The sequence below is a fragment of the Dermacentor silvarum genome, chromosome 9, assembly GCF_013339745.2.
Source record: "Dermacentor silvarum isolate Dsil-2018 chromosome 9, BIME_Dsil_1.4, whole genome shotgun sequence".
In the NCBI taxonomy this organism is placed as follows: domain Eukaryota; kingdom Metazoa; phylum Arthropoda; class Arachnida; order Ixodida; family Ixodidae; genus Dermacentor; species Dermacentor silvarum.
The window spans coordinates 85,287,903-85,313,234 of record NC_051162.1 but is presented as its reverse complement, the minus strand read 5'-3'; the positions used below and the strand labels follow the sequence as shown (position 1 = coordinate 85,313,234).

Genomic DNA, 25,332 nt, shown 5'->3' with positions numbered 1-25,332 from the left:
GGGGAGGAAGCGCAGTCGTGGACGGCAGAAACTTAGCTGGCGTAAGGAAATAAGGAAATATGCAGGCCTAGTTGGAATCAGCTAGCGCAAGGCAATGGGTAATAGAAGATCGCAGGGAGAGGCCTTCGTCCTGTAGTGGAGATAAAAATAGGTTGATGATGCGGATGATGATGATGATGCCAAAGCACAAGTTTGCACAAACACAGTTAGCTGTACGAGAAACAGTGAAAACCCCTTCTTTGCCTGTAACTTTCCGGTGTTCACATGTTCTTTTTATCGCAAGAAAATTTTACATGGCCCTCTGCCTAACACTATCTACTGAACTTCCTGTATCCTCATGTTCACGGCTTTTTTATTGGTGGTGTCATAATACAGGACGTTGAAAGAGAAAATTGTCATCCATCCGACTGTAGCACGAATATGCAAAGGAAACACATAGAGTTTTCTCAGAATATAATTGGTCTTCAACTGCGACACTTTCCTTTTGAGACAACCACATCGGTTTCCTTTTTAGCTTCATGCTACATTCGGGTGGATGGCAAGCTTCTCTTCCTCCGGCTTCCAGGCTTCCGCCTAACTGATCTGCAGGACGATACATGGCACTCGGGGTGCTCAGTGTATGCATCTACGTAATCGCAGAGAACACGCAGCTAAGCAGGAGTGGTTTCAACAGGTTCTGCGTTATCGGGGTGCAGCTGGCTTGACTAATTCACGTCGAAGTAGCAAATTGTTCCTCTTCATATATGGGAGTAAGAATTTGTGTACCTGCAAACTGCTAGTTATGCACACAATATCGATCTATCGTTTGAATGTCATGGCATCAAACAGACTGCTCGGTCCCGTCTAGGGCCTGCAGTAAGCTATAGTAATAAATAAAATCAATGAAGATAAAGCAGCATGAGCGTTCCACTGCTCTTGCGAACTCATAAGCCTTTCTACTTTATTGCAGAGTAAGTGTAAAACGGCCTTTGCTGTTCAACCTGTTCATTGAGGGTGTGTTGTAAACGCAAATCGAGTATTGCTGTTGTTGACGCACCTTCACATTGTAGCCATCATGTCGTACTCTATATGTAAAAACGATAAGTTGTTCTATACAGATGAGGAAGCAACAGCGACGTTTCTAATTATTGTGCTTAGCTGCTCGGTTCTGTCCTGATATTGTCAGTTCACGCACATCCTGAGCCCGTGCTGGGAACATTTCTGGGGCCTTTTAGGATTCAATTAAATAAATACAGGCTTGAAGAGACATATGCCGTGCGTCTCAATTGGGCTATGTGACTCAGCCTTGCAAGATACAGAATTGTGCAAAGAGTTCAAGCAAAGCGCATGTTAGAACTTAAACGACAATTCTTGGTCTTAAAATGCGTGCCGAAGTATGTCGTAGCTATATTTATTGAGGAACAGTCAACAACGCTTCAAACACGTACTTGTGTCTAACATCTAGAACATCTTACCAAAATATGATCACTCAGTCTGACATTCACATCGAATTCACATCGAGTTGCTTTTACGTTTTACTCTTTGGTACACCCTGCCGCTAGTATGACTAAGAGAAGTTCAGTTCGGGTATTAATTTTCTGTATGTTCTGCTTGGTCATCTGCGCGCCTTTAGTTTCGAGATCTCGTATGTCCCTCATTTATTCGCTTGTTGGAACACAAAACATCCCTCTTTTTTTTCACTAAAGGTTCCTAAATTGCATCTTATACTGCGGTTGGAAGAGCGGAAATCACGATACCTAAATGGCGCAGCGCATGACTTACAAGGCTTTGTTTATACTTAAAAGCCAGCTTGCTAGAGGATTATGGCAGCCGACAGGGCGGCAACAGAAATTCACTTCATTGCATTCTTAAATTGATGATTTCTGTAGTGCACCAAAATATGCGCCAATCGCAGTGCATGCTGATATAAAACACTCGTATCCAAAGCAGAAACCGTCGCTAATTGTTTCCGCACTGTGCGGCTTAGGACAAGATCGCTAATTCCGTAGCTGACGTGGCATTGCACGACTATTCCACGTTGAGGATGGCATGCGGAGAAGTGCACACGCACTGCCTGGTATTTCGGTGTAGGCTCGTGACCCAGGCTCTACGCGATATATTTGATATGTTGTTTTTTTTTTGTTTGTTTTTATGTACTTGCACGTTGCAACAGGTTTTCTCAATACTCTCGGCGAGAAAGCTACGAGCAGGAGGCCGTGGATCTCTTCTTGTCGCGCATACATCAAGCCTTGCAAGATACAGCGGAACAGCCTGTTGCGCAAGAGCACGTGACCAGAGAGTACAACATGGCCAGGCTTTACGAGAGCTGCCTGAATTTCATGGTGGAGGAGCAAACGGCGAGTTCCGTCGATGTCCTGGAATCCATGGGCATCAGCTCCAAAACCGCGCAAGTGAGCCATGTATCATCATTCACGGTTCCAATGAAGCAGACGATAAAGCCTGATGACAGATATTGGTCCATTTGCGTTTTTAATTGGCATACGATGTTTTCTTTTTCTTCTATCTGCATCAGACGCCAAGTGGAAAGACGTACGGAGAATGTGAGGACATGGAGAAGCTTTATTTTCTTCCCTAAACTTTTTTCCAAGATTACTGATTATACATTGAAACTCCGAATCACTTAATGGGCTCACACAAGCCAACAATTCGCTTCCAAAAGTAGTGGCGGACAGATGCTAACTATTATCTTCAAGAAGTGCAGTGGTGCCGATAATCTTAATCGTACTCAGCAATTAAGTTGCAAATTATGTGTGCGCGCTGGAAGCAAATATTTTGATAGTGAGAAGAAGCATTTGTTGGACCATTTCTTTCGTGTTTTCTATGCTTACAAGATATGATCATAAAGTCGCGGACCTAGCTAAGCATTTCTCTATCTTATCTGTGCTTCTGCAGTTATTTCTAAATTGAACTGTCCAGTAGTTTCAGTGTTCTGCACTGGCTCATTTTTTTTTCACAATTTATCTTTTGTTGGCTCAGTAGCTTTGGCGTTCTGCTCCTGAAAGTGTGTCGGAACGGAACGAAAACAAAAACGGAAAACGAACAAGAATGATATTTTTGACCGGAACGAAAACGTTACCGAAACGTTATTTATTATTTTGTTCCGGAGTGAAACCGAAATATTGTTCATCGGTTTTTGGTTCAAGGGGAAAGTCGGCAATCCCCAGCAACCGACGTCAGGCAACGTGAGAATTAGCGCTTATCTCAGCGGTCCACATAAGTGCGTATCTCAGGCAGCGATAGTGCGAGCGATAGCCGGTCGAGCGCTCCACTTATCGGAGCCTGCCGCTCGGTACACCAGCAGATCGGGATCGTAGCAAAACCCAGGGCTTGCGCACTGAGGGGCTCATCGTTTCGTTTTCTACGGGTACAACGTTTTGTTACCGAAGCTTTATCATTCGTTTATGTTCGATTATGTTCGTTTAATTTTGTTTTATCGGAAAACAGCTGTCTCGCATTTCTGTGGGTACACTCGATGACGTGCTACTTCTGAGATCTTGCTCAGTACCTTGAGTGAAGGCACTGAGCAAGAGAAAGCTATTGTCAAATTATTTAGAAAAATACAATGTTTTATGGTTCCTTTGCTTGAAAATTTTTGCATGCGAACCAAAACCGTTATGAACCATTACGGAACTTTTTTTTTGTTCCGGAGCAGAACTGGAACGGAACTTTCTTCAGTGGAAAACTAAAACCAGAGCGGAAAACGTTTCGTTCCGACACCCTAATTCCTGAGCACGAGTCGCGTGTTCAATTTCCAACGGTGATGACCGCATCCCGATAGCATCACAATGAAAAATGCTCGAGTAGCGAGCTTCGGGTGCTCATTTAAGAACCTGCGCTCGTATTCACAAAAACGACTTACGCTAGTATCGTCCGTAACACAAAATTTCAACCTATCCTGATGATAGACATATTATTAGTGAAGCTGGTGTTTAATGGGAAAGAAAGCTTGCTAACAAAAAGCTTTGTGAATTCGACCTCTGAGGTGGTAAAATCTGAAGCCATCTACAATGGCACCTGTCATAGCTTGTATGTTTTGCTTTATGTTCAGCTTCATTAGTCAATCATCGTGCTATGTATACATAAATTATGTTTTTCTTCTACATGAATAGCTCACGCCCGAAGTATATTTCCCATGCTTACAAAAAACAACCGCTTGCTGCTGTACCTATCAGTTTTCTTGCACTTCATATATGGTCTAAAAGCAGTAAACGCGGTGCTTATAAATTTTGTTACGCTGTAAAGCTATTACTCTTGTTATTCTGCTTGATACTTCCTTCGTTCAGGATCTTTCTAACGACGAAAAATGCGTATGCCATTTGTGCAATAATCCTGTATGAGTATGCAGGTTTTTATTAAAATCAGCGTACATTTGAATAATCATGTGGGGTTGGCCCCATTGTGTGTACGAGGCCATGCTTGTACCTTCTAAAACCTTTCATGTGACTATAGACTCTTCATAGACTCAACCATGTCTGAAAAACCATAACTGTTCATATAGCACCTTGATGTAGTCGATGCGATCTGTTGCAGATATGCAATTTTGTATTTTTGTCATGATACATCTGTTTTGTGTGAATTATGTACAAATACCTATGCAAAGTTTATTTAAAATGTAGTTTTATGTTTTTTGTCTGAATAATGTATAAGTGTTCTCAGTTTACTGGAAAGTACATTGATTTATATTTGTCTGTGTGGCGTTTCTGACTGAAGGAGTGGCAAGGAGTGCCAAGCAGTGCTGCAACACGGCTTTTCCCTCGACACCGTCAGTGTTTTTACTGATAGATGATATATTGATTGATTGGTTAATTAATAAACTAATAGGTAAATATTTGAGTAACCGATTGGACTGTTATGATTGATTGATTGATTGATTGATTGATACATGGGAGCAAATGCCCGTTTTTGGGACACACGTATGTTTACATGGGATTATGGATATAGCGCTTATAAGTTCTTTTCAATGAAGGTAGGCAGATAATAGCCAGGCGAATGAATTACTGCAGTCTGTCAGGAGCCCCGGTGACCTTTTCCGGTTCATCGTGGGAACGAGCCTCTCGACCGGACTGCCCTCCGTGGTCGGAATCTCACTACGGTGGGGCTCGTTCCTTCGGGTTCCTTTCGTCCCGGTACTGGACATGGGACAGACGCTGCTCGCGAGTCTGCACTACGTACACGTCTCTCCGTACCTCGAAGACACCGTTGCGGACCTCCAAATATCGGACGCCGAAACAGTCATCGCCGCCGTGACCAAGATTGACGAGGCTGTCGAAACTTGGCGAGGAAAGGCCGACAGGCGGGAGCCATTCGCGATGAGACGCCTGCGAGAGCTCCGCGATGTCGTGAAAGGAGCGAGCTGGATCGAGGCCCTGAACGGAGGCCTACTGGCCACAGAGAACTCGCCGCAGTTCACGACCGAAAGTGCAGTGATGATCAAGGCCCGCGACCAGATCTACGGTGCCTTAGCGACGCTGCTCTTCAGCCAGGCTAGCATCGAGCACGCACGTGTCTACGCCGTACTCCTGCTGCTAGCGCAGGTGAGGATTTTAATCAGAGCTAAATTATTCATTTGCATCATTTATGCAATTTCGCGTCCACTGCGAACTTTCGAGGAGCAGTTTGCGATAGGTGCCATAGGCAGGAAACCATCAAGGACTGTCTTTGTTTTCCTTTTATTGCGATAGCAATTATATGGACACTTCCACCGTATTTCTGCCGTCGGCGTCGCCGTCGTCGCCGCCGTCGCCGTGAGGTTCCGTATAGATAAAATCTTTGCCGCGCGCCGTATGCCCGAGCGGAACCGTGCGGGGGCGCACGCTGTCACGGAGAGCGAACGCACTCAATCTTCCACGCGCAAGCAAGGAAGCGGGAAGCGAGCGCTGGAGGGAGCGGGGGGGGGGGGGGGGGGGGGGCGCATTTCTACTCTGCTAACAACCACGCTCGTCGCTCGCTCGCACCGTCTCTTATCTCCACACGGCTCTGACCTTTATGCGTCGTGCATTCGCCGCTCAGTTTCCGTTGAAGCGATAGACCGCACGTACCTTCGCCGCTTCGGCGTATCCGCTTGCTGCCAGAGTTTTGACGGTCGCTGTCTGCAGTCATTCAGTGTGATCTATTCATGTTTGTTTGTGCGCGCTCACACCACGCTTGTTCATTCAGTTAGTAATAGTCTGGCCACATTTTCCAACGCACGCTACACATGTAATGCTGCCCGGATCGGCAGTGCAGCGCTACAGGTGTGTCCCTTCGCACGCGCTGCCCACGGGAAGCGCTTCTCATCAACACCACCGTTTCACACGCGCCTTCTCGTGGTCATCGAGTCTCTCTTCATGTCGGTCTACTTACGCCGCAGCACACCTGCTTACTTAATCAGGTCATGTTTACTACAATTCATATTGCTACCAAAGCCGCTCACCTTACTTCGTATGACATTGCTGTGTTGCTATCGCATTCATTGCTTCACCCTTAGGGCGAAACTGTGACATTTTTTCGTTATTACTTCATTCCGACGCACTAGCAGGTTGTTTGGTTAAAGCAGTGAAGGAATATATAGTAATCTTCCTCGCAAATAGGCTAACGAAATTCATACTATTTCTATTTCCAAGACAAAGGTATTTCTTTTCGTAAATGAAGGCCAAATGATAAGGAGTGTGTTGCTTTGGATCGCGTTGCCATGACTAGTTTGGCTCGAATATTTATGGATAGCGTCTGTCTAAAAAATTCGGCAGAACTCATTTCGCAATGAAAGTTGACCTTACTGCGAATAGCATTGAATGAATTATCGAAACACCACAACGCGACCGCGGAACCATGTCATGCGGCGTGTATGCAGCCAGAATTATCTTTCGCCCTTCGATTATTATTATTATTATTATTATTATTATTATTATTATTATTATTATTATTATTATTATTATTATTATTATATTATTATTATTATATTATTATTATTATTATTATTATTATTATTATTATTGCCTTTGAAACGGGGCGGGGACAAATAGTCTCCTAGCCTGCTTGATTTATTCGGGTTTTACTACATCTATCGCACACTAGCATTTGGCCTATCTGATCTCAATCTTAACTTTCGTATTTAAAACCTCTATCACTACACTTTACCATTACCTACATTTGCAATCACTCCGGTTCTATCAATCTCTTCCCTGCTTTTCTTCCACAAATACTCTAATCGTCTCTTACTTTTCTCAACTGCTGGTCAGTTAATCCTTCCATCTTCATTAAGTCCCAATGCTTCTGGAAGTTGGACACCCCCCACGGGTCTCGCTGGGTTAATGCCTAAGCATTCCATTAAGACGTGCCGAGTCGTTTGCGGGCTTCTTTTTATTATTTGCAGCCCACACACGTCTCATCCTGTGGCGCATATTTGCTCCGTTATGTTCTTGCCCTCAGCAGCCAGCTCGGGCCTCAATTACCAAGGCACTCCCCTATGCGTTATCATGCAGATTTTCCCTGCTTATTTCTTCCGTGCTGATTTTGTAAATATCCGTCCTTTGCATCCAATTTACCGTCTCTGTTTGTCTCATTTTCTTTTTTTTATGACTCCTGGTTGTCTATTTATATTTTCAATTACCCGGTACTTGGTTGCCAAATTTGTTGACCTCTTATAAATTTCTTGATGCTTTTGAGGCACACATGGTTGTGCACTTTATGCGGTCATTTCTTTTCATTCAGGTTCCTTGGTCTTTCTGAACAACTAATCTTGCTTCTGCGCTTCTCTGACGGCGCTTGCCTCGCTACATGCTGCGCCATCTGTCGCTGCTGCAGCGAAGTCCCCGCGAGGCGCGTGTGTTACAGCAGACAAGAGCGCCTGAACATTTATAACGCTGGTTCATTTCCGCCCAACACTGAAGAAACTTTAATAATTTTTTTGTCACTGAACAGCAGCACATACGCCATGGCCTATACGCAATGGTGCATTCTCAGTCACCCAAGTTGGCGTCAAAGAGGTTCGTACAAGAGCAACACGTAATCAGTGACATGTACGCAGTGTCCCAAGTTGGCCAGAAACAGGTTTATTGAAGAACGGCACATACCTCGTGGCACATACCCAGCGGCAAATACCCATTGACCGAAGTTGGTGCTAAGTAGGTTCATTGAAGAGTCGAGCATACCCAATTGCACATACTCTGTTGTACATACCCTGTCACTCAAATGGAAATCAAAGATGTTCATTGAGGTGCGGCACATACCTTGTTTCACATACCAAGTGGTGTAGGTTGGGGTTGATGGGGTTGATGGAAAAGTGGCACATAAGGCACGTACCCATGACCACAAGTGGGCGTGAAACGGATTAACTCATGAGCATTCACATGCGCAATGTCGTATGACCCAACTTAGCTTGACCATTTGTTTCAAACAGGGTTTGCTCATCATCTGGTCACTCCAAACTATCCCATCTAATGAATCTTATTTTCCCTCTTCCATTCTTTGCGCTTCGCACTAGTCCTTCGGGAATGTTTTGTTCTGCATCTCCGGTAACCGTAATGCTCTTGGATACAGAGAAATAAATAATTAGCCGTCTGATAGGTCACATGCGCAAAGTCAAGGTTTGTTTAAATATAAGGAAAGGTCACGTGATCGGGTCACGTGGTCGGATCACGTGAACTAGATAAGAATTGCAAGCGTCTTAGTTTTTACGCTGGTTCTGACACATTTATGGTTATAGTGATAACCAGAGAAGCCCGAAATCGAAGAGCTGTGCCGACAAGATGTGTTGAACCGTGCCGTTGTGCAGAGTCTAATTTACCACCTTTGTAAGAGCAATCACGTGGAAAAGCCATGCCTGTTACATAACCAAGTCTGTTAGATTTTTGATAGCGAGTTAATGAGGCTTTTCAAAGAACCTTTCAATTTATTATTTTTTATGATTGAGCAGGTAATGAAGTACCGCTACCTTCTGGAACGCGCTCTCGAACGCACCTTGAGGGACTACGGCCCGTGCCTTCGCGTGACAGGAAGCCTGACGAGCGCCCGGTTCACGGCTTGGGTAACGCAGACGCTGGTCGCTACAGAAGCTATCGAAGAGCTCGGCCGCATGGTGGAAAGCCTCAAGGAAGCCATGATTAGCCACCCCGCCATACTGCCGGAGCTGAATATGAGCGACAGCGACGTTGCCAAGTGGACTGTCCACGTTATAGGTGAGCACGCATTTAGTGGTGCTTCTTTAGCTGTCTGTCGAGCGCATACTTCCGCAAGGACGCCATGGTTGAAGCATTCAAGATTTGAGCCTATTACAGCGAAGCTGTATATGGCTAGCCGATTTTTCCGTCCGTCGCCTGTACGCAGAAACTATCATCATCACCAATGGCTCGAGCGTCGTTGTCTTCTTCCACAGCTGGCTCGTTGGCGTCCCTTGGCGCAACCACACGAACGCGCTCGTGCCACTGCTGCCGCGTTCGTCGTCGTCGTCTTCTTCCACAGTTGGCTCCGTTGCCGCTCATCATTCCAGCTTAGAATTTCACTGCCTGTTTAAGCCTGTTTAAGTTAGACGGTGAGAGTTTGTGAATGCAATTTAAAACGGGGCCCTTAGGGCGAGGCTAAATGGCTGGAGTTTACTTTCTTGTGAAGATTATCTTTTTTTATTTATACTGAGCAGTAGTCCTCTAGGGATTCACGGATTTCTAGGGATGGAGTACCAACGCGATATGGGGGATATAGACGTACACGAGTTCATAGTATCTGTTAGTTTCTCCAAGTAATGAATGCTTTGTTAACACAAGAGCCTTCAGATAACAGCCCCCAGTCAGAGCGGGGCACCATATCCACAAATTTCACAGAATCAAAAGAACACTTATTAACCATTTAATTTTTACACCTAGTTTGAGTACTTCATGAGAGAAAAATCGAATAATAGTCAGTCAGACTAAAATTGACCGCACCAGCTTTTTGATTAGAGATGCCTTTACTAAGTATATGGTCAATAAGCGTATTCCGACCGGAAGGAGCACATCGTGTCGGAAAATCCAGTAGAGATTCCAAACCACGTCCAATGGTTCCTATATTTCTACATATTCTATATTTCACGCAAGGCAATTTTTTAACATTGGGATAGGAGAAAAAGAGAGAGAAGAAACAGTATATAATCGGAAAACAAAAATAAAAAACAATAAAATCAAACTAGACACCAATGCCCAGCCGGCAAAGTTGTTATATTGCTTGTGCTCGTTTTTCGTTTTCTATATTTAAAAGCCGTCTTGCGCGAAATAAACCTTCCTCTGGTAGTCAACGCTCCATCTTGTGTTTTTCTCTGTAGTCCCGTTCTTAGAGCTGCTTACTTTCGAAGTTATGTACGAACTAGCTCACAAACTCACGTTATTGCATAAATAATAATGTCAGGTTTGAAGTTTACAAAAAGCTATCGCCCTGACTCCGAGGCAAATGCGTATTTGATTTACATTGACGGGCTAGCAATGCCTTCACTATTTATTCTTTATTGGGAAGTGCGAAGTTTGTGCCTTCTTCCGGGAGCAGGGCATCATATCTACCGATGCATAAACTCCCAACGTTGTGTCTGCAAGGCTACGTCACAGTGTTTCCCTCATTTCAGGGTCGGAAAGAGCCCTCTACGCGTCGTCCACGACGTCGTCGCTACCTGCAGCGTCTGCTCCGTACGATGACCGCTTCCTGCTGAACGTAGCTCGCGCTAGCAGGGACAACGTTTTCCCCGCAGTCTCCAAATACGACAGCACATCGTCCGACGGTAGTGACCACCCGCTGGACATAGACGTCGACGCGCGCACTCTGGCAGCGTGGCAGATTCAAGGAACGATATCGTACGACAGTCGCACCAGGCGACTGTTTGTGCCAGCCGTTTGGCTGTCGGACATTACGTTTGTTCGCGACAGTTCCATTCCAGGCCTCGACTTCGCTACCCTCGGCGTCCGTCTCCTGGCAGTCTGGATTCGCGGTCAGTTCGCAGAGAGACCGCACCTCTTGGAAAAACTCGAGAGCAGCGCAGAGTGCCGCTGGCGCGAGGTCGAGACAACTCTAGATGGCGAAAACTCCGACGAGTTCGTGCGAAAGACCGCGTCTACAGAATGGGCCCTCCGCGTCGCCTTTCTGGCGTCCCAACAGCCGTTGCTGCGGAAGGACCTCGCAAACGACGGGCTTAGAGATCGAGTCTTCTTCTGGAGGTTTTGCCAGTTTCACTGCGGAGACATTGTCAACGGCGATGCCTGTGGTATTGCGGTTCGTCGCACGCGATATTTCCAGGACGCCTTCATGTGTCGTGAACCTGATGTGCCTCTATGCTCACCCTGAAATGTAAGCCGACGAGAGAGCCGCATTTATGCAAGCTGGATTGATTTTCTCATCGTTTCTTCAAATCAAGCATAACCGACGTTTACAGCGTGAAATCACTCAAGACTACTCTTTCAACGCTATTGTACCCCTTTCTACTGCACGAAGCGATAGGGTGTACTTTTTCGTAACTGTGCAAAAGCTTCTCTTGCTTTTTCGTCGTTTTCAAGGCACGTCGAATTCAGCCATGAACACTTGTAAGAAATTATTTTTTTAGGTCTATCCAATTTAGACATGTGAGCGAATTTTTCTGCTGTATGTAAGCGGTAACATACACGTGGACAACGTAGTGCAGTTTTCGCAAGTTTTTTCGTAAAGCATTCGACTCTTGGCTTACGCACTCTCCACCTTGGCCTGCGATATTGACCTATATTCTTGACAAGCACGGTCATTTGCCCTTATATGAAGCAAAAGGGTCTGTTTTTCTTTCGTTGTTTCGAAAACTTTTGTATATATCTTAAAATATCATTTCAATGTAACATTTTCTTGCGAGTTCAATGCTTCCACCTGGTTTCACTCTTTTCCCTTACAATATGGGAGTATACCAAGCAGTATCAGTAGGCTTTTTTTGCGTTACCAATAAAAAAGTCGCAGTTTCACCCGAAAGCAACGCATCGATTGCGATAGCAAATTAGCGGACAGCTATACGAAGTCAGGTTAGTAGTTTTATCAGCCGTATAAACGTGTAAACATAGGCATACTAACTCAATGAACAAGCATGGTGTCAAGCAAACATCAACGTGGACAAGCAAACATGATCACATCTCACTCGATGACCGCGTAAACTCGCTATCAAAACGCTGGAGTGAGGAAGCGCCGCAGCGAGTGAATTGACCTTCGTGCAGCGTCTCGCATCAACGCGAACTAAACCGCGGAAACACAGCGCACGGCGGACTGTGTCCCCGGCGCAGATGGCTTTCAAGATACAGCGGCCCACGCGGGTGCGCGTGGCCGCGGGGCCGCCCGGAGTAATCTGCGGTGGATGCAAAGAGAAGGTCCCCCGAGATAGCTGATGCCTTCGTATGCGCTGTGTTCTCGCACATCTAGTTCGCATTGAGTTGAGCGGCAGCACGAAGGGCAATTCGCTCGCCGCTACTGCCACTCCATCACGTCAGCGGTCCGACAGCGAGTCTCCGCTGTCATCGAGTGCGATGTGTTCATGTTCACCTGTGTGTGCGTGACACCATTCTTAATTTAGTTAGTAAGCGAATGTTTACAGCTGTTTTATGGGGCCGATGAAAATACTCCCCTTACTTCGTATAGCTGTCTGACAATTTGATATCGCAATAAATGCTTCGCCTTTCGGGCAAAACTGTGACTTCTTTTTTCTACAGTGCATGCATATTTCTTCTACAACACTGAGTGACTGCACAATTCTGCTAGCTTAATGTAGCCGTATTTATTAAATTGTGAAATATATATTTTGCAATTCTAGAATTTCGTCAAGGTTGTTGAAATCACCTCAGTGAAATAATTGCACAAGTTCTTGCCGAGAGGGACGGCAGTACAAGACCGATTCTTCGTCGGATCTCGATTGTGATTGGATAGTGGACGCTTTCCCAACTCTGTGCTCACGGAATAAATGAGCCATGCCTCCCGAAAGGTGCTAACTTTAACGTTGCCTAATTTCCTGAGATCACAGGCATGAAATGGCCAAGGAGATTTATACAATTTAAGCCCCTTAGCAACACGCAGTGGGCTGCTTCTGAAGACAGTGCAGAAGGAAGCTTAGAACCCTCCCCAGTATCTGTGCAGCGACTAGTTTCACGTAGAGTTACCGACCCTTGTGCTTGCACAGATATTGCTGCAACTGCAGTTATGAATATTTGAGGCACAAATTACTTTCGGGCTGTTTATTTACGTACTGACATATTGTTGACTCATTGCAGGCAAGTATATTATGCCTATGCCCTGGTTTGTCATTTCTTTTTCTTTATACGTTTCATTAACGCACAGAAAGGGAACTTGGTGCCATACCCCCCGATGACTGCTTCCTATGCATTCATGTGAAATAAAAGTTGCGTGCACAGTTGTACTTCCTGCATTGGCTAATTGCTAGCCTCGGGCTACAGATCTAGACAGCCTTTTGTAATTGAATTGTACGCTATACTGTCAGGATAACATTGAACTCATTGAAATTTTTGAAGAATTTGTAGGCAGGGTCACCGAACGCTGAGAGTCCGGAGAGAATCTGTTTCTGTTCGCAGTTTCACACTGAAGAATGCATGGATCGTTCTTATGAATGTTGTCCGCGTGAACGCCAAACTGAAAAAGAAAGCCGCAAGAAGAAATAACATATCCAAAAAAACTACTCCATTTAATAGACTTGATCAGTATGACATCGACAATTTGAAAACTGCAAGCTGTGCTAATAATGCAAAAATTGTATTTGACTGAAAGAGGTGGCTCTCATCTTGTAGATACAGGCAAACGAACCATCAAGGGGTTGTGGAAACACTTCAAGGAAACGCTTACTGTAATTTTTTTGCCGCTTGCTACCACTAAAATGCCAAGGGTAAATAAATAAATAAAAATATAATTTACAAACTATTTTTACATTATGGTGCAACAGTCAACAAGGCTGAGTGCCTCGTCAATGTTCTTACTGTGGTCTCGAGAATCTGTCCCGATAATTGGTTTGGTTTTTATTTGCTGATGAAAGGAGCACACCACAATGTGGAACTGACATAAGGAAAAACGTCCAGCTTTTTCAAGAAACAACAAAATTCGGGGAAGAATCGAAAGAATAAGCCCTGCGTGGGTCGTCTACTTCTACACACTGATTAACGTCATCGTAATCAAAATGCTCTCTGCACCATAACGAAATATACTGACCAACTAGTGTGCGGCGAAATAGAACAGAATATTCCCGTAAGCCGGCACTAAGTGTGCTATTCGTATTGTCATCATGGGCCTCGAGTCCGGCGTTCCGTCGCTATCACATGAAGAAATCTTACACCCTTATGGGCTATCATAATTTCCGTGGCTGACACCCTTACCTTCAAGGCTGTGAAAAAATGTCTAGCACAAGACGCGAGCACAAACAATCCCTACTATGAAAGAAGCCGTAGTCAAAAATTTGAATAATTTTGACCACCTGGTGCGGGCCGAAATACCTGACACTACAGTTTTTCCGCGATAGCGTTTAAGGTTTATTTCAAGCAGCTATGTCGTCTGTCGCAGCTATCACGTTATTTATTGACAATTCACTGAAAAAAATTATGGGAACTCATTTGTCCCCATCAGTGATTCAATCTTACCCCTTAAGATTAAGAGTGTTAGCCATGGGGCCAGCGAAGTACCCTCTATGCAGGCCATAGGGGTGTTAAGGCGTTTACTGCGTAAAATGGGGCCATGTCTGTGGTTCAAGGAATCAGGGCAGACAGAATGCCGGGTCGGACAGAGGCAGCAGTGAAGCAGCCTTCCTTCTCCTTCTCCGCCTCTTTCGGCAGTCGGGAGTAGATAACCTTGCCACGTCGTGCAAACATGGTTCCCAGCAAGCAGACGTAAACCAGCGCGCCAACCACATGAACAGGGAAGATGGCGGCCGCCAGCATGGCGTCGCGCTTGCTGTGGGAGTCCCAGCGTTTCTGCTCCCTTGGGTCGAAAAGAACAAAGGCGATCTGGATCAGCCAGGTTCCCTGTGTAGTCAGGTAAAACAAACGAGGTTGCATGACCCTGGTGAGCTTGAACGAACTACTGATAAAAAAAAAAGCTCCTTGCTAAAACACAGCTTTCTCCGCAGTCTCACATTGCCCTGAACAGAATTTTCATCGTGTAAGTTGGCTGCCAGCAAAACTCTGCTCGAACCTGAAGCTATCTTCCAACGGCCCATTTTTCATCGAATATGAAATCACAATGACATCTGTCCTACAGAAGAAGGCTTCCCCATCTGAACGTTATGTGAGAAGTCGATATTTCATGTGGACCCCCTGAATCCACTGACTATTTTGAATTAAGGTATAAAACAGCTTAATCGTTATACCAGGGGCCTCCTGAACGGTACAAAAATTTCCCACCTTTGTACCGTGGGCAAGCCCTGATCACTTAGTTTCACGCTAACACTCAATTGTCTGCGTATTGTGCTACAAAAAAAAACGGAGCCGGGGTGACCACACACATTAACAGTGCTGTTTACCCTTGCGCTCCACGCTTGGGGTAGAAATGTTCACTGTTCCGGGATGCTGAGAATACGCAACACACACACACACACAAATAAAAAATTAATGCGACAGAGTGTATTTTCATTTCCAATTTCATTTTTGGACCGTTGGGAGGCTACGATAGAGCTTTGCAAAGCAGCCGACTTACGGACTTTTGTAGGTGAACCACGTACATCGGCCTCACCAGTCCCATTAGGACGGATATGTCATACCGCTCTGCAAATTTGTGTCCCTAATTGTCACAACGACTCATATCGACACGCGCACTTTGATGCATCCGCATCGAGTCAGCTAATCAGCACAAGTCCGAAACCACTCCAAATGTGCGAAACGTAGTGAAAATAACTAGACCATGGCTCGGAGATTTGAGCACGCTGACGCCATGGACCATGGCATTCAAAAAGGCACTTTAGGCAAAGCAGACCTGTTCGAAAGTTGCACACAAGCACATCGAACTCCCGCTAGGTCACACGCGAGAGCACTCAGAACAATGTCTCAATTGTGTTCTTTTGGTAGCGTAGTATGGGGCAGCAGCAAATATTACGCTGGTTAATCTAAATCAAGCGAGAGAAAAATGCCTACTCAGCCAACGCCAAATAAAAGGTCATCCCCAAAAGTGCGCATGACCAGAGAGGCCATGAGAATCTCTGCCGCTTGAAGCAAGGAACATCACTGTACAGCTTTCGCTCTTTACTATAACACAGTTTCCCTACAACGCTGATCCACATTTTTTTTCACTCGCTTGGCCATATAGTAAAAAGGCGTTTCCCGTAGCCACAGGTCCATGTACTTCAGGAAAACCCACGTCTCGAACTAACACTTCTTGACGAAACACAGCGTGCACCCCATTATTTTACGTAGACCAACGACCACCAGCAATGGCTGATCGAGTTGCAGCGCAGCTGTCACTCAGATGACATAGCAGGTCAGGAGTCATTTACCACCATAATTTTTCAATATTGCTTCGCTCGGAATTCATTATAACACGAACGTGTTGACATCCGCGTTTCAGGCGCTCAAGAAGAAAAAAAGATAACACCACGAACAACGAAGACAAGAGGTAGCGTTCGTCCTTACTTCCTGGTTTGTGCGCAGTTTCGTCCTCTACTATCCGTCATTCTGCATGGTCGTGCGCGAACACATGCAATTGTAGTACGTCAGTGACTGCAGGTAAAATGTAAATCTACCAACAAGCATGCGACAACTTTTGGGGCGAGTGATAGCTGGTACAATGGTATTTGTGCAAGAGTAGTGGCGTCTTCGTATTTTAGGCGAACAATCACGATTTAGAAGTTCCCCAAAAGCGATCTCCATTAGGTCATCATGACAATGTTCAATCAAATCTGTACAAGCGCGAACATAAATGGCAGTGATAAAGAAGGCACAGCAAGGGTTCTGCAGAGGCAGCCGGGAATGAAGTAAAAGACCCACAACAAATACTGCAACCATTACAGACATCTGAGGCGCAAATCAGAATAGTGTGACCATCCAGTTAAAATAATATTTATTTTGTTTTATTTCAGGTTTAATATACTTTGTTCAAGACGGTGGAACGTTTCTCAAGAAAAAGCTTTTGCTTGCCATTGAATTAAAATGGTAGCCCGAGTTGGGCCTGAAAAACCGCTTCGTCCTGCCACATGCTTTCACATGCCCGTTTAGTTTTCGCCACCACGCGGTTCACCTGCAATATGGCGCAGAATCCTCTCGCAAGTGCCGCCACCACGCTCGATCGTCGCGCCATCTCGATGCCAAGGCAGGCGGCCTGCGCCACGATGGCGTAGACGAGCAGCTCGTGCACGAGCACGTCGAGTGGTGCCCTGCCGTGCGAGTGTACGTGGAACACGAGCCCTTCGCCCACGAAAGAAAGCAACAGCACGGCGTAGTCAGAGTCCACCGGCAAAAGTCCTGGTCCCCTCGATGACGACGACAGCAGATCCGCGGGTCCGCTGAGACCGCAAAACACGTACGTGGCCATGTGATGCCAGTTCCTGGGAGCCCACTCGCCCTTGGAAATGCACTTGCGTATCTACAAATGACAAGAAAACGGTTGTTTTCTTTCTTTCTTTCTTTTTTCATTCCTGATGGTAGTTGTTTTAACGCACAACCTTCCGCCAGCAATCGTACAATGTATCAGGGCGGTGGACGGCAACCTTGCAATTATTTCAAACAGAGTGGTCGCCACCCGGAGTCCTAGAAGTGGTAGCGAACGGCACAATTGACAAACAAATCTTGGGATTACAGAAGCCTACCACGTAAAGCAACTAACATACATGTGTCAGCGTGGCAGAGAAATTTATAGTACGAACTATTCTTCAAAACTGTTCACCATGCGAAATCCCCTAGCACAGCGCTTTATCACTTGCATTTTCACCACTTTGGACAGTGTGGCTTCTGTTTGTTGCATCGTTCATGACTATGGCTCTGCAAGCAAGAAAACTCATTCTCGTTAACTAATAAATAATTGGACAGTTAGTGATATATGTCCGTCCTTATTATGTGTGTGTGTGGGCGTGTCTGTGCGACTGTTTGCGCGTGCATGTGTGCAAGATTTTCTGGGAATGTAGTCTACATTGTAATTGTCCATTCATGTTGGTTAACGCTTAGGGATCCCTCGAACTCCGGCTCACCAACATTCTGCTCAGCCGGGCCAACTCAGACTCCCGGGTCAGTGAGCCTGAGTACGTGAGTCGAATCATGAGTGAATTTGCCTATACCTATGCCTACTGCCACTGCAATGAAACACTATAACAGCAATTCCCTTGACACGTCACTGCTTTTCTTTTTTCATCAACACCCAACGTTGTTGAGAACTGATTTACCCAGCACGCACAAGGCTTTACCGGAATAATCAATGAACGGGCCATTTTCGAGAAATTCGCGGCCAGCATTTTTTGGTGACGCCGTCATTGTTCTTTTTTTTTGGGGGGGGGGGGGGGGGGGGTCCTAGGCATGCTGGCGTACCGCCCTTTTTGTATCGTTTCAAACGTGATTGCGCATTTTCATGGTCAAATGGCAGTCGCTCAAACGCCTAGAGAACGGCGAGAGTGTGGGCGTTGTGTCGGCACTGTGCAGCGCAAGCTGCCCAGTCCACCATTGCTGGCAGTGAACACACCATCGACGTTTTCGGTGCTGTCTATTTGTTGTATATCTGGCGTTGATTGCTGACCTGCGCTACTCCTGGCCGAAATGAATTACGCACAGCGTCTCTGCATGGATAGTTTTCTTTGTAAGGATTCGGAACACGTCGCGATATTTGTGAGACACGTGTCCGCTATGTCTTCCTGCCGATCCTCGTACTTGACAATGACAGTGGGCCTCTTCGATTATCCTGTCCCGGGCTGTCCGTAAACCACCGACGGCTTCCAATCTAACTAGACCTGACAGAAGGGTGCGTCACAGTTGTGGGATCCAGCTGTCGGAGAACAGTCGGAGGATTTGCTCGAAAGCACCGTGGCCGGTAGTCACTCTCTTGGCTGCCGTCGTCTGCTCATAGCTAACCCCACTACCCAGCGAACTCATTAGCGTGGCCACCGAGATTGTGCAGTCTCGGAGGCGACGCCATCGACACAACCTCAAACCTTGCACAGCGGAATCACAGCCTGAGCACCTACAACGTATTCGCAAAATGCAGTTTACGTCGCGCTCTCGCTCTTCGTACCACTTAAACACTGCAATTAAGCTAGGTCATTGCCTGCAAAACTTAAGCAGAATTCCCATACAAGCATAAGCAAAATTGCAATTGTACTACGTCGCTGTTCACGCAGAAAGCACCCGCCAGTATCCTTAAAATTCGTGAGACCATCTACGGAAGGCCCGACTCGCATCTAAGACCAAGCGCAAGTACACCGTCTACTAATTCTGCGCGTCAAAACGCGAGCGCTCGAAATTGGCAATAGAAGAGATCCAAATATGTGAACAGCAATCGGCGAAGCTCCTATTGTATGCCATCCCTGCTACCAGTGAGAAACAGCCATAAATGCAGTAGGATCTGCTTCCTCGCACACAAGCTTCACTCGCCTGAAAGGAGAAACCCACATGTTTACTACACGTACAGTAATGAGCATGACAGATTTCGCGAAGCGCATCAAGAAAGGCAAGCATGTGCGCCTGATCGTTGTGCACGTTTCCTTAAAAGCACTAAGACTAAAGCTGCAGACTTACATGGCTCATGAAAAGCTCGCATATTGGCACGCAAAGCACTGATGTAAGAGAGGTGATAGCTGAGTGCACAATAGTTACCGTCTGGAACGCGCAAAGTACTCAGAAGCACGCAACATCTTTTTTAACATGGCGGCAGACGTCACGCGCATCTTTTTCAGACAGCCGTCGTCGACTAGCTGCTTACGCTTGACCGAGCAAAAATCTGCTGACCGCTGAGACAATCCGCGGGCAGTCCGGAACTTCCGGTCCATGAAAAAAAAATCACGCACCATTCCACAACTGTGAAGGTGGATTACCAGCGAAGCAGTTTAGCAGACGACATAGAGGTGACACAGAATTTAGATCGAAGATATGACCAAACTTTATTTCTCTTCAGCTGCGACAGTGGTCATGCCGAAGAAAGACGCATGCACACACACTTTTATTTTGATCGGCAGTCTTGATCGGTGGCATACATTCGCGTGGAAGATTACCGCCACCTCGATGAGCCGGAGGAAACTAGACATGCGCGACGGGACCGCCACCCGGACGAGACGCACCTCGCGTAAAGTAGACACACGCGACGGTACCGCCACGCCGGGAGAGCCGAAGGAAACTAGGCACGCAAGCGCTTGGAACGACGACAAAACAGGGTGGTGCGAGCTTACCCATGGCCGACGTGGCCATGTGCTATCTTTGAGAAACCCTTATTATCTACCTGAGAGTGTACTGATTTTGATAATGGTGCCTATCGGTAACTAATGTACTGAAAATGAATATCCAAGTGATGAGAAGTATAAGCTTTTGCATAGAACGAAGCAATTTTGCATCAAATTCGGAAGCGGAGTTGTTGCACACGCAGGTCTGTTCAGGACACGAAAATGCATAGAACCCTAGCCATAGACAGCTTCTCTGTAAAATGCACCCGCTTCTGACGATTCTCGGACAATAGGCGGAGTTTCTGAAGCTACCCGAGCGAAATCGAGTGCGGAGCCGCAGTCTCAAGCAGTCCGGCACTGTCAGGAACTCATAATCGAAGAGGCCCCATGATGGAGCGCGCATGGCAGCATGATCCCTGGTGACGCACTACAGCCCACTCCGATGAGTCGAGAATGCGTGAGCATGAGCCCTGACACGCTCATGCTCACGTGATCTCGGGGAGATCGCGCCGCATGCGATTGCCATCTGCCACACACCCTCTTCAGGGGCTTAGCAGTTATGGTATTGTGCTGCCAAGCACGAGGTAGCGGGATCGAATACCGGCCGCGGCAGGCGCATTTCGACGGGGGCGAAATGCAAGAACACCCGGGTAGAGTGCTTTGGATGCACGCTAAAATACCCCAGGTGGTCAAAATTAACCCAGTGTCCAATGAAATCGTAATTTTGGCATGTAATACCTACGAATTTATTCATATTAAAATTAAATATCATTGCTCCTCCCCTAACTAACGACATGGTCGTCCATGCCAACCCATCAGGCGCCCCTCTATCTCCTCCCCATCTCATAAGTTCATCCTACTTACTAGTGCAACCCTGGTCAGTTTTCGACCTCCCCACATTATTGTGCGAGAACGCGGTCTGTCCGATCATTCAAAGTTCCCGAAGAACAAAAAAGTGATCGCATCAAGTACTCACCCACGGAGTTGTGTAACGATTACGGCTTACCTCGGTAGCCACTCCCACTGTCGCAGCAAATATTTTGGCCATGCCTTCAGCGCGGCCGGAGGAGGCGCTGGCCACAAAACGCTCCCCGGTGGCGCGACACCTGGCATGCCGCCGCCAAGTCCATAGCGACCACCAGGTGCCGAAGGCAAATAGTATGGCGCCTGGAAGCACGTGACCATAGAAGGTTCCCATGCTCGTCTGCAAACGGAAACGCAGCCGTGGCCTGTCTGCTGTGTCAGTCATTTCGCGTGACCATGGTACGCAGACTACATCATTTATTAGTGGACGCAAGCCGCTTACGTCCCCTAATCTAATAACAGGGGTCTTCAATGAAAAGCATTGAAGGACCCTGCTCACACTCTCTACCATTATTTGTGCACACTGCAACCCCCCTGGGGCGATTGAAGCATCCATCTTGTTGCCACTGCACATCTACGCAACTTCAGCAGTAACTGTGGCCTGCATGTTGTTATTATTTCTCAAAACGAATTTGCACCACATTAGCCTGGCGTAGACTTGCTGTAGTTATGGCACACAAAAAAGGTGTGCATCTAATAGTGCGTTAACATTGTTTCGTATATGATAATAGTGGAAGAGGGAAACATAAGTAAGATTGAGATCATTATAGTTGTTACTTTCGCGTATGCAATTGATTTACCTTCGAACAAGTCTGAACAGTCATGGACAGGAAACCAAAAATTAGGAGCAATGGTTATTTATTAACTCCCTAGGTGAATAACCTGGTGTCTATTTATTGTGAAATTATCCTAACTGCTATTACCGCAGCAGCGTTCTTATCTTTTTTTTTATTTTTGCCGCTGACCGCCGAATGCACCAGAAATTACGTCATCGTCTAACGACATTTGGCCCACTTCAGGCGGAAGGGGTTGCCATTTCTAACCCGTCTCCCCATTTACGCTAAGGGAATCGTGTTTTAGTTTTTCGCTATGCTTTATACCACTTCGGCTGCAAATTACGGCCGTTATCTGGGTGGTTTTCTTGAGATGGTGCTCATATCAAGGGATGGAGGTCTTTGCATAGATCTTACACAGGCAGCTCACGACGTCACCACAACAAAACGGTGGCGCTACCTGTCGCCACTACTGCCAAACACGCCTCGCAGGCACCACCATTGTGTTGCAGAGAAATCGCTATCTTTTGAGCCGGCCCGCACTGTGTTTTGCCTTGAATTTCTTCAGCTTCGGGCAGCATACACCTGCATATATGCTCCCCTCGCTCGGGCATCAATATTCGGAAGCCGGACGCGTCAAATCGGTTTATTAAATATTTCGCGACTCGTTAAGCAGCAAATTATTTGATGGATATATATTTAACAAGATTTTGATAATTAAGCTTCGAAGCATTCATATTAAGTTGAAGTTGTAAATTCGAAGTTAAAGCCGGGAGCAATGAAGTTGTATTCACTTTGCAGGAATTATGAACGCTTCTCACTTCTGCAATTGCAAAATGTTGCTCTTCTTCAATAATTAGAAAGCTAATGAGTGAAACCTTTTTCATTGGAAATTTCAGCATTATTATTTGTTGTCCTGATCATATTCGTCTCCTCAAGTACTTCACCTGAAGAGGTTCAATTGCACCATAGGAGGCTGGCGATTATTCTAAAATCTTTGTAAAACAACAAGTTACCTGCCACTTCATCCTAACCCATTAAACCCTGCTTACATATTAGCGTTAGTTGCGTATTCCGCAGCGTCTGTTCTTTACCAAGATATGGTGTTCAAGAAAGGTTTTCAACCACAGTTTTCTACCCTTAACGAGCAGCTTTTCAATATTGGCCTTAAGGTGTTGGCTTTGCCTACGAGGCAAAAAACGCCGTTGCCTTCCTAAATAACGAATAAAAACAAAGTACGCATTCCATGTCTTATTCGAACATAAATAAAAGCATTTTTTGGTTTTATACCACCATTGAGCTCACGCTAATCAATACTTTTATTTCGGGTACAAGAACTATCGCTATACAAGAAACACCAGAGGATCTCAACCAGCGAGAGAGCGCAGCAACAACTAGACATTTCTCACTACCGAAAGCAATTTTGGCGCGGCATATCTTATTCAGCAAAACATTGCGTTCTTCGAAAGTTTCCCTGTGCACATGATACGTAACAGTCATTTGTGTTACTGGTAAACACTGCAGCTAAAGTATTCCTTCAAGCGCAAATAAACATGAAGGAAAGCCATCATAGTAGAGATAACATTTTCATGACTTTGGTGTAATTTCAAATGTACTTTCAACAGTACATATATAGTACCCGATATGCATCACCGAGTTTCTGCAGTATTCTACTAGAGACACAAGATGTCCAAAATTATTCGCAGTGAACATAAAATGTCACTTTCCCAGAACCAATAAATTTAGAGGACTGTGTCAAGAAAATACTAAGTTTATTCATTCTATACTAAGATTCGGAAACGTCAGTAAGCCAACTTTATTTCACAGAATCTTACCACTCTGAACGTCTATACTTAAAGTGCCATCTTCAGCGATGTCTAGCCAAAGCACTAGCCCAACACACTCTGGTTTGTACACACAGAATGCAATCTCCGTCTGAAGCGAAACTCTCAACTTTACAGGCAGCGTTTCAGTGCCAAATCAGAAGGAAACTTTTGCGCAGGGCTACTAAACACCTAAAATAGAATCGTCTACTCTCATACTAGAAGCATGTACTTTAATAGAAGCACTAATAGAAGCATCAACTCTCAGAAGTGCCTTCAACGGAAAAAGTGTTACACTCCGAATTTTAGGGCTGCTGATGCGAGTCTAGAGAATGCGGTTTTTGTTTTAAAAAGTCATAGCGAAGGCTTCAAAATATTTTTGCTAGTGGAAAGGATCCTCGCCTTCTAAAGCACGAACAACTTATAACCGATAATATGTTATTGCAATTATAAATACAGAAATCAGAACTGTGAAGTCAAGGAGCTGAAAACACCATGATACCTACTTTCCTGTACGTGCGACGCGCCAGCACCTTCGGACGGTTCTGCAGCAGGTGACTCGACAAATGCCGCACACCGTTTGCAGAATCATCCATCGCTGCATGGCGGAAAGAATGCCTGCCAAAATAAATTTGCTTTCTGGGGGTCCTGTTCAAACATATGCCTCCATGGAGCTCTTCAACTTTTTAAACTAGCCTTTCTTTTTTTTCTGTTTTACGTTGCTGCGACATTAGTGTCCATTGATAAGGTCAGATGCATCGTTAAGGTATATGAAGTCATGGCAAAAACTATCGCGTAGAGGTTGGACTATTATTCGTCGTACTCTATTTGACTGTGTGAATTTGAAGAGGAAAAGTCCCCTTCCGCAAGATCCTGTTATCGTGAAAGTGCAGCTGATATGAGAAGTACGTACGCTGCGCAGGAACCTCCGCCAGACTGGATGCACTTGGTGGACGCATGTTTGTGTTTACCATAGTTTTGAGCGTGTAGCAATTTTCGCTCTAATATATTTTCAGTTTTGTTTCCCTGTAATAATGAAACAAATAATTCAGTGGTGGCGATGAAGTAACGTGCCTGCCACGCCGCGGTCCACGGTTCGATTCCCCGTCGGCAACGTACGTTTTTTTTTTTTATCGTTTACTTTCTTGTTCAATTTCTTTTTGCAACATTGTAGCTGACGTGGCGAAAACAATTTCACCACTTAGATCTCAAAATGGCAAATGACAGCAAGAAACGCGTTCTCACGGCCGCTCGACAGCCAGATCTAATGCAATGTTTATTCCGCTGTTTTTACGTGTGCTCTGTAGCGCATGTAAGAACGGCGCATGAAGCTCACTTTAACGCATGACCCCATGGCCCGATGCGCGTGGCAGCCCGGAAGCACTGATGACTCCCTGTTTAGTGTCGTCTTGTCTTGTCAAATGTAAGTGATGAAAAGGCTTTCGCCACGTCAAGCAAACTGTCACCGGCAGAAACAGGGAAAAAAAAGAAAAAGAAGATAAACAACAGAACAAAAAATTTTTGTATTGGTATTCAAACCAGGTACCCAGCTAGCAATCGGAGATTTTGCCACAACGCTAATAAAACGACGGAA

At 45.6% G+C, this 25,332-nt stretch overlaps 2 protein-coding genes across 3 annotated transcripts in view; one reads left to right on the top strand and one right to left on the bottom strand.

Moving 5' to 3' along the window:
* Positions 1-11,310, top strand: part of LOC125940251 (uncharacterized) — a 14,808-nt gene extending 3,498 nt beyond the window's left edge. Inside the window, exons 1-3 of one of the 2 annotated variants that reach the window (XM_049656187.1) lie at positions 5,423-5,534; positions 8,894-9,155; positions 10,565-11,310. In XM_049656187.1, coding sequence (XP_049512144.1) covers positions 5,427-5,534; positions 8,894-9,155; positions 10,565-11,277 — 1,083 coding nt within the window. In that variant the 5' untranslated portion in view covers positions 5,423-5,426 and the 3' untranslated portion in view covers positions 11,278-11,310. Of the gene's footprint in view, positions 1-5,422; positions 5,535-8,893; positions 9,156-10,564 lie in introns of those variants that run through there. The other variant, XM_049656188.1, reaches the window with a different exon arrangement.
* Positions 11,311-14,681: 3,371 nt separating this feature from the next.
* LOC119464825 (transmembrane protein 45B) lies at positions 14,682-21,527 on the bottom strand. Its single transcript, XM_037725728.2, has 3 exons — positions 21,285-21,527; positions 17,161-17,505; positions 14,682-14,957 (listed from the first exon to the last, which is right to left on the bottom strand). The coding sequence occupies exons 1-3, from the start codon at positions 21,525-21,527 to the stop codon at positions 14,682-14,684; spliced, it is 864 nt and encodes a 287-aa protein (XP_037581656.2).
* Positions 21,528-25,332: the final 3,805 nt, after the last annotated feature.